Source organism: Camarhynchus parvulus, chromosome 12 (genome assembly GCF_901933205.1).
Source record: "Camarhynchus parvulus chromosome 12, STF_HiC, whole genome shotgun sequence".
NCBI classification, from domain to species: domain Eukaryota; kingdom Metazoa; phylum Chordata; class Aves; order Passeriformes; family Thraupidae; genus Camarhynchus; species Camarhynchus parvulus.
This window is the reverse complement of record NC_044582.1, coordinates 7,537,930-7,555,338: the sequence shown is the minus strand read 5'-3', so window position 1 is coordinate 7,555,338 and position 17,409 is coordinate 7,537,930. Positions and strand designations below refer to the sequence as shown.

Genomic DNA, 17,409 nt, shown 5'->3' with positions numbered 1-17,409 from the left:
GAGAGGATTGTTTGTGCAACTTCAGCATTCACACATTTACATTTGATAGGAATGGATTTTTAAAAAAAATCAGTTTCTTGTGCACATGCCTGCCAGTTGAATTTGGCTGGAGGTGTTGGTAGGACAGTTAACTAGGAAAACTTGCAGCCACAAACTTGGGTCATATTTGAAAAATGAAGGAAGAACTAGCTGGCAAATACTGTGTTGGAAGTGTAAATGCAAATAAAACTTTCAAGTTGACACGTGTTAATGATTTGTGGTTTGAAAAAATTTTCAGATTTAAGTTTTGAAGGTTTTTTCTCCTTTTGTTTTAAACTTTGATCTCTTTTGTCTGGCAATGTAAGAGTACGTTACTAATAGACATTAACAAATCTACAGCTTTGCTTTCCACAAGTCTTTAATTCTCTTAAATGTTTTGAAATGTAAATTATGTGATATATGTGATATGAAGTTGGGTGAGGATTCAGTCAGTCATCAGGTTGGGTACCAAATTGAGAACATGGAAAGGGAGCACAATGATACTAAAACTACAGAAGTTCAAGAATTCTACTTTTTTGCATTCTCATTTGCCCCACAAATCTGGAAGTGGGGAGTGTCTTGGTGTTTAAAGATACTGTCTCAAAGCTGGAGTCTGTATGAATTAATGACTCCTGATTCTTACTACAGTTTCTATTAGGCTCTGTTGTCTGGAATTAAGCGATAGAGTGGATGCTCAGCAGAAACTAGATGCAGTTTTTAAAAGGTACAAGGAAAAGCCTAGGAAATAACCCAGAAAAAAGTTAGAAATATCCTATGTTTTAGTAGTTGAGTCTTGTCATTGTTGGAGACAGCATGGGTTTATGTTCTTGCACTAAAGCAGAGTGTAAAGTACCTGGTGTTATATTAGAAATTGAATCTGTTTTAAAAGAAATACGATCTCTTTCCTTCTGGCCTGTTAATTCTTTTTTTCATGGGATTTAAGTGCAATTCCAACTTTTTTATTTCCCTCAAGTATATGGTCTCTTTGCTGTTTCTAAGAACATTCACTAGACAGTCATTTTACAAAGGTATCTCAAGTCATCATCTTCTTGCTTTCTTCAGTGGAATCTTGTGTCTGCAGAGACTCCTGAGTTGCACTCCTTGCTGCTTCATTGATATCACCATTACACTGCTTTTACTTTCTGAGTGGAAGGTTGAACATCAGTAGTTTCAATACTGTTGGTAATTCTGATCTGCATTCATGAAGTACAGCTTCTTATGCACTGCAGGGTATCAGACACATTCTAGTATTTCATTGATCTTATTGGAGTGTTTGTATAGGTAGTGTGGAAGGAGTAAGTAATCACTGTGCAATTGGCAAATGGGCTGTGAGTCCTCATTATAATTAATGATAACTCTATTGTTTATTTGTATTATTTATTGAACTTTTCATATAGAAGCCCATCTGTATTGGAATTGAAACAAAAATGGCTTATAAGCACTGATTGCCTACCAGGAGGCTTTAGAGAACAACAGTTGAGCATGAGCTTGGGAGAAGTAGCCACACTGATGAGATGAGCACTGTGGAATTTGGTCAGACTTCTCAATTCACAGCAAAATTGAACTGCTTTCAATGCTTTACATAACATGCATGAATGGAATATATAATCTTTCCCATTTTATTTTATTTCATTTAGAGGTTCTTCCTGAAGTGTTTTCTAGTTTATAAAATAATAAAATTTGGACAAAGGAGGTGAGAAAAAACATACAGGAAATAGGACATTCATTATTCAAATCATTATGTCTCACTAAAAAAAAACCTATTTCACTTTATGTAAACCATATCATATGAAGAGGGGTAAATCCCAGTGTCATACTGGTTACTGGAAGCCATTCATGGAAGATGCTTCACCCCACAAATAAAGCTTCTGCTGCCAGACAGGTGTCATTATATTGTCTCTATTCTTTAAATTTCTCCATGACATTTCTCCGCACTAAGAACAAAATGGAATCACCACAATTTTCCTACACTTCATGCATCAGAGCTTCTCACAGTTATCAGGACGAAAAGAACTTGATTGTTATTAGAGCAGTTACAGACCTTAAAGTTCAGGATGATGGAATAATTTGATTAGAAGGGACCACTGGAGGCAATGCACTATAAACCTGTACTCAAAGCAGAAATAATTTCAAAGTTGGATCAGATTCTCCAGGCTTCATTCAATCAAAATCTTAAAATACTCAAGGACTGGAGAGTTTACAATTTCCCTGGGCAACCTGTTTTGCAAAGGTGTGCATTCTTCATGAAAAATGTTAGTTTTCATTAACACTTTTATATCAAAACATGCATCTATAGCTGCATTTAAAATTTCTGAATTAACTTCTATGATGAGTTACCACCACCCTGAATTTAAATAATAAAAATGGTGCAGGACGTATTTATAAATTGTATCTGTATGTGGCAGTGGCCCAGGTTAAATAGGTTTTTGGTGTTAACTCTATTTTGTATAAATATTGTTTATTGCTAATGAATTCATGGAAACTTTGAGATTTTTTTTTTGGTTTTGAAACACTACTGTCAGTTTTTAAAAGTTATGATAAAAAGCGATTTGAGCAGCCATTTACAGAACATAATTCCTTTAGTGGGTTTTTCCCCTCCCTATATTTATATGAATTTAATATTTTCTTGTTGTAAAGAATATGGAGTTGAAAATGTCCTCTCTCTCAGGTAGAAGAGCTGATGAATGCACTGGAGAAGACCAGACAAGAATTAGATTCTACCAAAGCCCGTCTTGCCTCAACACAGCAGTCTTTGGCTGAAAAAGAAGCACATCTGGCTAACCTGAGAATAGAGCGAAGGAAACAGCTTGAAGAAATTCTAGAAATGAAGTAAGTACCTCGATTTCTCCAATTTCTGGGGGAAAAAAAAGAAAGTAACTGCTTTTTCCATAGGAGAAAGTTTTGATGGGTTTCTTTCGGTGTTTTGATTTTTCTCTGCATATATTTAAGTCTCAATCTAAGGACTTCTAATAGTTTTAAGACACTTAAATTCCTTTAAAAGCCCAGAAGTGCAAAAGTCTTCATTTTAGAAGTACTCAACATTTTTTTGTAAGTTGTCCTTTGTTGCGTGCAAGTAAAAGTATCAGTACTATATAACTTCTACGAGAAACTGAAAATCTAAAGCCCCATCTCAGTGGGAATGCAGTGCTGGAATCTCTGCCAGTGTCACATGCAAGGAAAGGGAGTTATTAACTTTCTATTGATGGTGCAAAGCTTGTTGCTTTGAATTGGTTAAAAACACCCCCAAACCAACAAAGAATTTTTTGCATACACTACCACTGTGTATATGTTCAGAACGAAAAAGGAAGAGAGACATATAATTTAAATCTGACTTCCTCCATGCAAAGAAAAGTGTCTATGATTATGGGGCATTAAAGCTCTGAAATGATCTTTAAAATTGGTAAAAAGGGTGAACTTGCTATGACTTGTCTAGGCTAATCATTATGTAGTTAGCATTCAACAAAGAAAAATCACAGTATTGATTTTGAAACACCTTTTTTGAGGGAGGAAGCCATATATAACTTCAGGTCAATTTTTACAGTTATCCTTGATTTTAAAGGAAGGGAAATAATCAGAAAAATTATTTTCATAATGTTATTGTAAATAAGGCAAAGTGGAAATTGAGTCAGCAGGGTTTTATAAAAGTGGATTTTAAGAATGTCTGCCAGGTAATACAGGTGCAGAAATGCTGTAATGGAAGCACAAATGTTTCCAGAGATATCTAAAGAATTTCTGGTTTTGACTTTAATGAGGTCTGCATCCATACAGGAAAATGGAATAACATATTAGAATTAGAATACTATGGGGCATTATAATTTATAATGGATACATTTTAAAAGTTTTTTTAAAATATTAAGTTATATGTACATATTAATTATCCCATCATAACTCAGATGCTCAGTGCCAGTTATCCATTTTCTGTATTCTGCTTTGGTCTGTTTCCTCAAGTGCCTTTTTTTTGCCCTAATCATAAGATTTTTTTTAAAATCAGAATTAACAATTGCTGATCAAAATAGAGGAAAAATCTCTAATTCTGTTAATGTGGCTTTTTAAATTTGGTACACAAAGCCTCACAGAACAATCTGGAAAATGAGGTTGGCAAAAACTGGTGAGGTAGAACTCATTTTAACAAAAGCTGTTCTATTTTATGAATGAAGACTCAGCAGCAAAATCCAAGTTTTTTTTAAGGTAACTTATTAATTGGCAGCATTGACCAATAATTTCTATTTATTGTTTAAAAAATTCAGTTTTGACTGATTGCAGTTTTTGGCTATGAGTTTCCAGTTAAATAGGCATGGAGCGTGTGTTTAAGAACATTCATGATGATTTCCTATGCTTATGTTATGTTCAAGTTCCAACCATAACTCTGCATTCTAGGCCCATCTGGCTGTCATTGTCAAGATCCATCTTAATTTACTGGCCACAATCAGTTGTCAGCTTTAGAAAACGTCTTCAATTGTTTATAATTTCTTGTTCCCAAATAAATTTGGTTATTTATGGAAGTTTAGAATAAAAATGGGGAGCAGCCTAGTCTTGTTCAAATCTGGTTGGTTTTTATGAACTGGAAACAATGTAAGTACCCATTAAATGAAAGGTAGTTTGATAAAATCAATTCTTTCTTAGCTTGATGCCAATTTGTGAAAAAAAATTTTTTTTTGAAATGTCTGTTAAAAGTACTACTATATTAGTTCTGGAGGAAATATTTTTGCTATGGTCATATTATTTTAGCAGTGCACACATAACTCATACTGACATTAATGGAAGTTATGCATATGTGTTAACAGTAAAATGCAGCATGTGTTCAAATCCATCATTTTGTCTAATTGTCTTGTTGCTTTGTGCTCTTTCTATGTCTGAGCATAAAGCAAAAATCAATGCACTTTTTATTTTTTAGTAAATGATACTTCAAAAAAATCTCTCTTACGTAGTGTGACAATATCCATGGTAATGTTTTCTTAAGAAATGTATTTATCATCCATAGAAATATTTCAGTTGGCCTGAGCTTTAATTATGATAGTTAGAAATATATCCTAAGACTGCTTTTTCCAGACATTGTTTTTGTTTTCTGAGAGTCCACAAGTAGGAGCACAACCTCCTGAGAACTTCACAAGGCTTGCCTAGAAAAGCTTATTCATTTTGTAACATGAAGAGCTTGAGGGTAGGAGAAGTTTCAGTGCTGTGATGTGGTGGAGGTTTGTCAGATGTTTCAGAAATGCCATATTTGTGGAGCATACTTTCATGACCACAGTGCTTTCATACAGATCTCCTTTCCTGTGTGGTGGTTCCTTCCAAAACTCATAAACCTGCTTGTAACAAAATTAGGTAGCTGTATAGATAGATAAATGAGTATTTACATAATATTAAAATTGCTTTATATATATATGTATGTGAAATAAATGCTTACCCTCATGGAAAGTGGGTTTTGCTCCATGGGACAGATCATCTTTTTAGAAATGGTTGAAATTATTTTCCCTTTGGAAGATATAAAGTTTGACCTGGAGAGCCAAAAGTCATAAAAGAAAGTCTGATGACGTGTGGTGGAAAAGATATAAAAATGATTGTCACTCTTTTTGTAAGTTCAAGTTCTAAACTATATGCATTTTATCTTCAACTGCAACCTCTACAGTTAAAAAGGAAATACAAAACTCTAACACCCAAGCTCCCCGCTTTGTTATCAAAATTAAGTGGTTTTTTGGTTGAAAATCTTTAAGTTAACTTTCTGTGATGTTTACTCTATTTATTAAGTACAAGGTTAGAAAATATTTCATTGTGGTTTTGCATTAATTTGATGATCTTTCAGTGACTTCGTTACATGTGGCAAACACTGCACTCAGTGAGTGGCCATGTGATTAATCCCCCAAAAGACAGAACTTCATGTTTTGACCTGAAGATCTGACAAGTCTTAATTTTTGAGATTTAGTTGTTAATTACTGAGTATTTCCTCTGTTAACTCAGCATACTCAATGCTCTGAAGCTTTCAGAATTCTTGCCAAGAGTTTGAAAGGCAATTTCCTTGCCTTAAATAGAGTTCATGCCATCACCTGTGGGTATTGCTAAATCAGTTTTGTTGGAATTGACTTTGCCCTGAAATTCACTACAAATTTCTAGAAGAAAATGTATTTTCCCTTATGTGAAATAAATTGGATGGTTAGTAATGAAGCATTAAAGAGCTCCGAAGAAAAACCCAGCTACTAGTTATTTTATTCAGTAACAAAAACAGAACATTACTGTGCTGTCCAAAAAATATACTTCAAATTAGATTTTGCAGTAAACTTTCTTACAGTGACAGTATAAAATTAAACTTCCCTTCCTTTACGTATGGTCACCATTTCTTTCACTGAAAATAATAAAAGGAAATTGCTTATATTTGTTTTCCAATAGATTTACTCATTTAAAAGCACCTGTGTAAAGTCAGGGATGAAATAGTTGTGGGAAGAAGGGGATAAAATGTTTTTTCCACCAAGCATTCAGTCCCAGCAGCCGCCACTCTGAGCACAAGTGCTGAACACACAGTGCCCTTTGCTGCTGGGTCAATGGTTCAGCTGCTCTGCCAGAGAAGGAGAGGCCACTTGGATTTGCCACTAGATGCCAGTCTTGGGTGCAGGACCTTGGTTTGGGTAGGAGCAGCTCCAAGGGGTGAGGAGGAAGCTTGTCCTGCTGGGAGGAGAATGTGCTTTGTCCCCTTGTCTGTCGCCAGGTCTGACTGTGCCCTCCTGCTTTGTAGAGCAAGAGCTTCAGGCATGGAAAAGCACACAAATGGCTTCAAGTGGACTTTTCAGGATATTACAGGGATGAAGAGGGTCTTTAAATGGATTCTGGCAGTCAGGGGTCACAGCCTAAGGGGAAGACTGTGTAAAATGTAAAACTAAAAAGTCAGAATTTGTACAGAAGTCAAAATGCTTTATGAAGTACTTGTGGCAGAAGTATAAGAAAGTTTACCATCCATCTGGTATTCTGCAGACATGCTCCTTTTTTCCATCTATAAATTTTACTGGAGTAGAAGTTGGGGATTTTACATCTGTGTAGCAGCTCAGCAGGAGTTTCAGCTCTGACAAGAGCCCTTGGATGTCCAGAGAATCTATCTAGATGTGTTTCCAGCACCTGGACAAATCAGCTCATGTCCCTGCCTTATATTATCCGATTACTCTTTCCATCCATCACCGTCTGAAACTGACACCTGGGGAGGGAACTCAACATGTTTGCCTTTATTTATGTCCTAATTGCTCAACCCTAAGAGGTTCTGACACCCACAGGAGAGTGGTTTCTTCCTCATTGCTGTGGGTACAGCAATAGTGAAAGGGGCTTCTGAAATCTCTGTGTGAGCAGTAAATCCAGTGCATCTGGAATGTTTCAGAGTAATTATGTATGCAATTCACCTGTTCAGGGCAAGCACAGGCCAGAGGCATTGACACTCATTGACAGGGAAATCCCTGAAGAAATTGCAGGGACTGTACTTGTATGTAGTGATGAAATTAATTTCCTTCTTTTTTTTGGTTCTTCCATACAACATGAAGGAGGAGGAAAGGAATATAGCAAGGTAGGAGAAATTGGCAAAGTGATTTTGGGTTGGAACTACTCTTTGAAATGTGTGGAACTCGCTTCTTTAAACCACTTCAAAGGATGGCTTCCCTACAGACCTGCCTGCTTTCTCTGTTACAGCCAGGCACAGCATTCCCCTGCACCCATCTTTCCAAAAGAAAAGCAGGAAGGGAGATCATCACTTCTTTTCCTTACACTAGAACTTGAGGTGTTTCACTAAAAGGTGTGGGCAGAGCTGCCTAGTTTATGCTCCTTTTGAAATGCTGGTACATTCTAAAAACAACCAGTACATACCCTGGGAATAGTTCTAGGCTGAATGAGCAGTAGTGGCTACAGGACAGTAAATGAGTCTTTTTGAAGCTCAAGCAAACACAACAAGGTTCAGATTTCTTATATTATTAATAAAGTATTATTTTGAAAAAAATAATTTTTTCTACTTTTCCAGCTGTATTTCAGCTTATATATAGAGAAGGATATTGCTGATAAATTCTCTAACTTGAATTCTTTAGCATGTCTTTGTTCAATAGGTTAGATAACAGAATGTGTATAAATAGCTGTAAAAAAATAATTTTCAGGAAGAAATGTACTTTTAAAAATAATTTTATTAGAAAGATTATTTTGACTTGTTGCAGCTGTGATAATGTATAAACATGTTCAGATAGCAAGTTCATTGTCTCAAAAATTGTACCATATCAAATGCGGAACACTAGACTTTTTTTTAGTAACCTGTGGACTGCTTCAATTTAATTGTAGGATTCATGCTGAGAGTGTAGAGAGTCATATCCCAAGTTAAATACAAACAAACCAGCAGGATGTTGATACAACTGTGACTTCCATAGGAAGTAGTTAGAATGGTAATGTGGTCTCCTAACTTGGGTGGAAAGTCTCTTGTGACTGTTTTTGCCCCACAGACCTGTAACACAGCATGCCTTGACTAACATTTCTGACACCAACTTGCAAACACCATAAAGATTAGAGAAGGCCAAATGAAGGCTTTGTTCTCTGGAACAGAAGCTTTCTTGACTAAAATGAAAAGATGGTTTTCTTTTGTAAACAACGAAGGGGCTCCAAGCAGTAAAATGTTTCTCTCTGTGAGAATAGAATGAGTGAGCTGTTAACTTGTCAGTGCTTCTCTTAAAGACATCTGAGTGTCACCAAGTTCCTACTTATTGTGCCTATGTTCAGATTAAAGGATAGTATACTTTGATTTTATTCTATATGATTCAAAATGTTAGAAATTTCATCAGCATGGGAAACAAATTTATTTTCTTAATTTTATTCTTTTTAAGGTCATAATTTACTTTCAAAATAGGTTGTCACCTGCTATAGAAGGGTTAGTAAGATCAGTTTAGGATTTCTACAAACTCTAGTATGAGAGGCTATGTTTTGTCTACTTTTTTATCAATATTCAAATAAAGGAAGTTGGATCCTCTCCCATTGTTTCTTGTTCCATTTAGACAGTAGGAGAGGGCTGTAGCAACATTTTCCAAGTGTTTCCAGGGAGACAATGTCTTCCTCTCTTTTATGGAAAGGTAGCAGTGCTTATGACACAGAGGCATTGTCTAAGGGAAAACCAGGAGTTCAGACATATTCCAGACAACGCACATTATGGTTTTAATAATTAAGCATGCTTTTCTGAGCTAAAAAACAAGTCTGGCTTGTCTTCTTAATTTCATGAGGATTTTGTCTCTAGTTGTACAAGTGATCTTTTGGGTTCCTTTGATCCACATGATTTGAGGCACCTGCCAGGCAGAAAGAGAATTTGGTGGTCATTCCCAGTGTATACCCTAGGAGTGCACTTTGTTTTCCAGTTTTGTTGCCATTGTTCTTTACCCATTCTGGTACCTTGCTTCAATAGAAAATTAGCAGTCAGTGCTCCAGCAAACATTTTATATTAGAAATTCTACAATACTTGTCCAATTTTCCAAAATAAAGTATTTTACAATACTTTTCTTTTGGTTTAGTGCTTTCAACAGGACCTGAATGGCAGAGAGAGCAAGGGGATCCTGCAGCTGCTTGATGAGGGAGGTACTTAAAAGACTTTTGAGTCTGGGGAGGGTAAGGCAGGGGGAGGATATGTTTGAAGTTTGAAGACTCAGAAAGGAAGGCATAAACTCGGTGTAGAGTTTAGCCAGATCTCCCAGCATGAGGAGTATCAGGCACTTGCTGAAGTGAATCAGTGATTGATTTGAAGGGGAGAAGTTCTGCTTTGTGGAGTGGTTGCTTGGTGACCTGGAAATTGCTTCCACAGGGACATGAGCTGATCCCAAAAGGGGTTAGACAAATTCATAGACAAGAGCTGGCACTTTATGGACTTCTTTATTGGTTGTTGTTCTTGACCTGTGTTCCTAAAATTTATTTTCTATCTGTAGTATCAGCTCTTTCCTCCCACATTGCTCACTTTCACTGAAACACACATAGTGATAAGATGATTTATAACCAATTTTAATTTTTAAGAACCAGTTATATTGAGTCCACTAATAGAATATGGAAAAATCAATGGCCATGCTTTGAATGGCCTTTTGTGTCTTCTGTTGCCCTATAGTGGATAAGTGGATTTACAAGATGATGTAAGTGACAAAATGATTGGTTTAAAGTGCAGGTTATAAGTGAGATATGACAGTTACATGACATTCTCTAGTGATTTAACCACTTAGAAGACAGCCAGGATTAACAGTGTTTCAGGTTTACAGGTGTTTCAAACTGCTTGAAGGATGTGGAGATGCAGAGTATTCTAGTCTTTTGTAATGTGAATGAAAATGTGAAGAAACAATTGCAGTTGAAAAACATTACCTTTACTTCTCCCACTATTTTATTTTTCCTTTTAAACCAGTCTCTTTAAATTAAAATAATTTTCTGGTTTTTATATGTTTAAGTCTGTCAGGGGTTAAAATTTTCTAAGGAAGCTTGTTATTTTTATCTGATTTTAAATTACTGAGCAGTTTAGCAATCTTCTAGATAAAGAAGAAGAAGTGAATATGCTATCTACTAAGTATTAAACACTTTTTGTCCGGATTGTATTGCATAATCTCTTTATTTGCAGTGCCAGAACATATAAGGAATAGAAAAGATGGTACCCTGTAATTAGTGATCTTGACAAAGCTGTGTATACTATGTTTTAAACTGATCTTAAAAATACTTTTCTTAGGTAAAACAATAATGATGATGAAAATTATTAGATAGGATGGCATTTGTTTGGAAGTTCAGCCAGCATGGGAATGTAGAGGCTTCTACCTCTGATAATACACTCAAAAGAGCAAATGGCTCAAAAGTCAGAAAGGAACGAGTAGGAGGCTGAAAGTAAAAAAAAAAAAAAAAAGAAAGAAAAAGTTAGGCTTCTGTTTCATGGATTTTTTTAAAGCTGACTGAATTACGCCCTTGTCTACTGAAACCCTCTTAGTGTAATTCCCATTGGCCTCCGTGACACCTAGGGCAGCACTGATCAACTGCAGGCTCCCATAGCCCTAACCTTGGCCAGCTCAGTATGATTCTAGCAGATGTTTCTGCATTTTAAGCCTCAAAATATGATGGGTCAGGGTTTTGGGTTTTTTTTTCCCCTTTTTCAAGTGGCAAATCTTGCATACTTGAGACGCAGGCCATGCAATTCAATGATAGGAATTATGAGCTGAAGGTGTCCCCAGTGGGATAATGCTGAACTTAATGTAAACTCAGATCTTTGAAGATGGAGAAGCAAAGAAATATTAAAGGTTTGGATCATTTAAACTAAACTGGTGGATTATTCTTTAATGTCGTATAAAAATGCAAAATAGAAAATGTGCTTAGAAATGCATGTTTTCTGTTAGAAGGAAAAGGTCTTATAAGGTCAGAAGAGAACAGAGTCAGAAGCAATCCAACAGGAGCAATTTTCCTATCAGCAGAAGGGAAAGGTTTGATTAGCTTTCTCTGCCTTCCCATTACTCCTAAGATGCTGTGGAGTAAATCCACTGCTCCCTTCTTCCTGTGCTTCCTCAGTCCTCCCCATGGCCCCAGCAAAACAAGTACTTCTCTCTGTGCTGTGGAAAACCATCCAAATTCCCATTCCCTAGTTACTTCTAGTTGTGTTCTCTTGTGTAGTAAGTGCAAGGTGTGCATGAAGTTTTGTGCTCTCTTGTCCAAGAGGATTCACTGATAGTTCTTCTTCTCCTGTGCTTTGTAAGGTGTGAGCTCACAGGGCAGCCCTTCTGCCTGCAAGGCCATAAGTAACTTTTAGCCTTTTACAGGTGTCACTATATATGTTAAATAAGAATTTATCCTCCTAGAGGTCTGTACCTCTATCTTGAAATGAGTAAAAAATTTGTCTTTTGGAGGAGGAGACACACTTGTGGTGATGGTGTTTGTGCCCTGCTACTGAACTGTGTCTAGATTACTGATGGTGACCCTGACCAGATTGATCCATCCCCTTTATCAATACAGAGCCAGGTATTATGGGTTCCCATCCATCATAACAGTAATAAACAAGAAAATAATAAAAGCATGCATGACATTATGACTGTCAATGCTATCTGAACAATGTGAATGCAGAAACATTGCCCAAAAAGAGGATTTTTCAAATATAATCGGTAAAATATGACATAGCACACAGAAATGTGCTAAAGCACTACCTTTTCAAGGAACAGCACCTCTCCTTCCAATGCTGTGTTGCTGTTTAGCAGAGACTAACAGATCATGAATTATGTGATGACAGTGAAAATCAGGATGAGGTCATCTCTATTTTCTCTGATTGTGAACGAGCTAAGTCCACACTGTTGTGCAGTGTATCAAGGTATCTCAGCAAAGAAAAACCCTATTTAAGAAAGTACATTATAGAAGTCTGTGCTAAGTCTTGTAGTCAAGCTGTTTTGCTCAGCATAAACATCACCTTAAAAGGACACCTTGGCTTGCTTCCTTGGGGTCAAGTGGCTTCCACTGAATAGACAAACTTTTCAGGGTGAAACAAAAGCTGGGTGACAGTACAAACTTACACAGAAAATCTTTAGTGAAAGACTTTATGGTTGTTCGTAAATAGAAATGTTACTTTCGTAGAGGAGCTTGCATAATTCTAGTAGGAGTACTATGCTAATTGTGTTACATTTTAGTACTGAAAGTTTTATTGAGGGATGCAAGGGAAAGGTTTGATATATTTTTTTCCCTCATATTTAATAATGATTTTCTCGAAACCCATCTAGTTTCAGTTTTGTAAATGTGCAGATACTGAAGAGGAAATGATGATTTATTGGCTTAGATTAGAAATGTAAAATACTTTTTTGTGGTTAAACTCTTCCCAGTTTCTAACCACTCCTACCTCAAACATGTAGTTTATCATTGTTGCATTCAGCTCTGACCAAAATTAGGCCACACAGGACTCTGATGATGACCATATTGCTAAAATCATTCTAGTTATGATGGATTATTCTTCTCTGCTTCCCAACAAACTTCTTGCATAGTTTGAAAACCAGCTTCCATGATTCTCACCTTCTAGGTAGGAGAGTGAAATGTAGATTGGTCTAACAGAGCCAGTCATTAAATGTACTTCTTTGTTCTTTTGGTTTCCAACCTCCTTGCCTTTATTATGGCTAGGGAGCAGAGATAGATACTGAGTAGAGAATGCCAAAGGAAGGGTTTTTTGTGTGAGGGGACTTTGTGGTTGTGGTCATCTGTCTGCATGTTATGACAAACTGTGTCCCAGAGGCTGGTTAAGCACAGTTGATGGGGAGAGCTTTTAAACTAAAAGGAGCATTTACCCCCATTCTAAAAGCCCCAAAATACAGAATAGTGTCATTTTGTTAACTTGTGAATTATTTTTTTATGAGCTGGACAACTTCATCCATCTCTTCCATGCCGACTTTGAGAAGTTTCCTGTGTGGTCAGTAAATAAAAGTTAAGCAATTGATGTCTATGAGGTTTAAAGGAGCTGGTGTTGGGGCTAGTGTGAATTCAGTAGCAAAAAGCAGAGATTATTACCTAACACCTAAAGAGTAGCAGCCCGAGAAGCAGGGTAGATCATCATCTAACATCCAGCAACCTGATACCCTCTTAGCAGAGTGGAAAATGCTCTGACATTCATGAGCTTAAAGGAAAAGACTTTGAACCTAGTGAAAAATGTTTAAACTTGCAGCAGGCATGAAACAAACTGGAATGCTTTCCAGTTTTGTTTTGGGTGCCCATTACCCTCTGTGCCTACCTGGATTATTTTGTCAACAACTGACAGCAGACTGCTGAAATGAAACCAGTGTTCCTGTTCTTGAGTCTGTGCATGCCACCCAGATACCCACTGCTCTCTTATAAAAGTACTAAAGGATCCAATCAGGAAGGAAATTTACCTACAGGTTTTTCACAATTCTGTTAAGGGATAGAATTTATAATTTTTTCCCTCAGAATAATCTCCCTTCAACACTTCAATACTGTAATGTTTTGTTTAGTCTAATGTAGGTTTTGAGTAGTATCTAGTCTAAAAATGAATCTAATTAACAGATGACTTTAGGAAATCCCTCCTGTAATTTAGTAACTAAATTAATAGGGGATATCAGTATCTGACAACCAAGTTCCACTTAAGGTTAATGTAACTATTACCTCATTAGTACAAGTTTCCACTTTTCAAATAAAACCTTTATTGATCTAAATATGTATTTAACGAAGGACTAGATGAACTTTTGTGAAATTTGCTTTGTGAAATTATGCTGCCTTTATTGATGCTGACTAGCTTTATAAATGTTTATCCTAATTATGCTTTATTGTGATTAAAAAAGATTGCAGATACTCTGCCGTTTTTGTAAAGTGAGCTGTTGGAGCTTTTTTCCTTCAAGAGGAGGGTAGGGTATGGAGAATAGTCCAGCTCCAGAGAGGAGGCCCCTCACAGGCCATATGAATCCACTTACATGTAAATTGCTTGTCTGTATGAATTAAGGTGAAGGTTATGAAAGAACTGCATTTCTGTGTTTATTGTAGGATTTTTGACAGTCTCTTTCCTCTTTCAAGTAAATTTGGCTTAAGTCCACAGTCAGTACAGTTTTAAGTAAACTCCTCTTTTGTTACATTAACAAGGTTATAACATCACTGAGGCAGATTTCCAGCTGCATGAATTGAGGCCTGAGCATGCAGAGTAAGGGGATAATTAAAACCTTAGGGTGAGTGAGTTAAACTACCAGCTAAAATTGGATAAAAGGCTAATTGTCCATAGCAACATAGTGAGTGTTTCTAAATATCTGTGAAATAAAGATAAATATTCATGGCCTTTTAATTCCTTTTTAAATGCTCAGATTCAGATTATATTTTAGGGCATAACAAAAATCAAGAGAAAGTTAATAGAAGGCCAAAGAATTATTTTCCAGGTATTGTTTTATTTTAGTCATTAATTGAAAAACAGAATCCTTTTGAAGACTTTCAAAAGTGAAATTCTGACTTTCTTTACAGTTCAGGAAGCATTTTTGTGTAGGAAGTATGAGCCTCACTGTGTGATACTGTATATCAGAATGGACTGGTCGGTGCTTTGTCAAAATTTGTCATATCTCTCTTTCCTTCCTCCTTTTTTTCATTATTCAGAGTGAAGTTACATACCTTTGGTGACCCTCAAGAAGATGACATAGAGTCAGGCAAGATGATACATTACCACAAAGTTAAAAAAACAGAATGGGTTGTAATGGCAGCTTGTACTGAACTAAATGAATTGTGAAGGCCCATTTGTTATTCATTAGGAGAAGCAGAGCAGATACTGTTCTGCCTTCATAGGGAGCCTTTAAACTTAAGGTCATTTTACACTAGTACCCTTGTGGCATGGACAGCATTTAATACATTTTTAACAGCTTTTACATTTCCATGGTTTGCAGCAGTGCTTGTTGAATCATTTCTCTAATGAAGGTGTTTCAAAGTAGTTTAGAGTTACTTTGGGGGAAAAACAGGGAAAAAAAGAAATAATTGGGTTGATGAAGTGACTTTATATACTAAAGAGCTAAGCAGGCAGAACGTATTGCTGTGAAGTAATGCATGCTGATTCCCCCTGCTACAGAAGTACAGCCCTGGGGAGCTGTGCTTTTTTGTTGTTGTTATTTTGTTTGGGGAGGGCTGTTTTTTTAAATGTAAGTAGAATTAAAGTTGGTTTTTTTCACATTAGTCATTTCTCTGGTGAAGGAAGGTCTGAAGATAAAAATTTAGGCATATTTTTGAGCTCTTTCTGAGTTGCTCAGGAGTTTGATGGAGAACATGCAACATTTTGGCATTTTTTTGGGAAAGTGTGCACAATGTCTGTCATAATCCTTGATGTGGGCATCTAAAGAACCCATCATAAAGTGAATGTGGAGTGGAGGGTAGAATTTCACTGATCAAAATAAATGTTGATTATTTCTTTGCCTCTCGAATGGTTCAGTGGTGCTGTGCAAAGTCAAAGCAGAAAGATAGGTACCAATATCAAGTACTCTGAGAATAATTTTTTCAAAAGCACTGAAGGAAGTAATCATTTGACAGCCTCACATTTTACTTTAGGTGATAGCCTTTCATGTTTACTAACTTCAAATTATATTGTGGATTTAGCTGTTAAGAGCCAAATTACAGTGACTTTATTTCTGTTCAATGTATTAGAACACAAATGGTGCACTGAATTTCAAGAATTGTATACAAATAAGCTTAAAAAAATGCTAATTTAAATGTAAGATGGCTTTTCTTCCTAAAACCACTCCATCCTTTATTTTCTTTAGATTAGCAGCATTCATTCTTTGCTCCATTGCAGGTGCTTTCACTGCAGTTTTAAATTGATTTTACTGTTTTGTGAGGGTGAATTCTGACAAAGTGCATGTGGGTCACATTCTGATTTGAGAAAGAAAAATTACTTGTTCTTTTGGAGTAGAACTGTTTTTTTTCCTGAGACTTTGAACAATACATATTTTAACATTGAAAGTCTATCCATCTTTAGAAAATAACAAGCTTTATAATTCTAGATGCAACCATGATTGCTTTTATTTAAGAAAAGAGAGACTATAATGTAAAAAGCTGTGAACTCTAAAAATCTTGTTGTTGTTTGAACTATATATATTTTCAATAAAATTAAATTCCTTTAATGTAAATTTAATGTTCAGTTGCAGCAGTATTACTGACTTTTCCTCTAAGAGAAATATTTGTCTTCTTTTACCTTTTCACTAGCTCCACACAGTTGTTGGTGGTTTGTGAATTAAAGCTGTTTTAATGAAAACTGCTTTAATCTCTCTAAGGTTTTACAAGTTCTTCACACATTTGAAAATACAGACTGGTAATATAAGTCCATCAAACATGTCAAGAGTAGTTTGGTTTGATCAGAAAATGAACCCCCTCACTTCTGTTATTCTAGATTTCTCAAAATGCAGTGGAGGAGTTAAATGGAGTGTTATCATCCTGTGTCCATGTGATACCCTAGAAAGACATAGTGCCACTACTTTAATTTGTAAATGTATGTAGGGAGAATATAAAGAATTCTGTGAAGGCCAGGCATACTTACCCTAGGAATTCTAAACTGGGCTATGATATGAATTCAATTTAATTTTTATTTCAAGCTAAATATGTGTAATTAATGTAGTCATACAGCATTGCCTGAAACTGTGTATTTTTCATTTTTGATACCTTGCAACTTTATTATCATTGTTTTGACTTATTTGTGAGAAATGTAATATAAAGAACATCCCTATAAAAGGAGAATTCCAATATTAATTACTTGTGACACTTTGATGTTGTCCCTTTAGCACAGAGCTGTCTCCTAAGTTGAGGATTTTACCAGCAGCTCCCAGTTCTGGAGTTAATTCTGGTGCAATCCTGGCTCAAACCCCTCTTGGGTTGCCTTTGCTTGGGCATCTTGTAACATCTTCAGATGCATTCTGTAGCAGCCATGATCAATGAAAAACAAGGCAGCCAAAA

The 17,409-nt window shown here is 36.1% G+C and overlaps 1 protein-coding gene across 9 annotated transcripts in view; it reads left to right on the top strand.

Moving 5' to 3' along the window:
- The window catches only part of ERC2 (ELKS/RAB6-interacting/CAST family member 2), a 405,797-nt gene that overhangs the window by 205,447 nt on the left and 182,941 nt on the right, over nucleotides 1-17,409 (top strand). For all 9 annotated transcript variants that reach the window (XM_030956690.1, XM_030956689.1, XM_030956685.1 and 6 more), the window contains one exon: nucleotides 2,687-2,847. In XM_030956690.1, coding sequence (XP_030812550.1) covers nucleotides 2,687-2,847 — 161 coding nt within the window. The remainder of the gene's footprint in view (nucleotides 1-2,686; nucleotides 2,848-17,409) is intronic.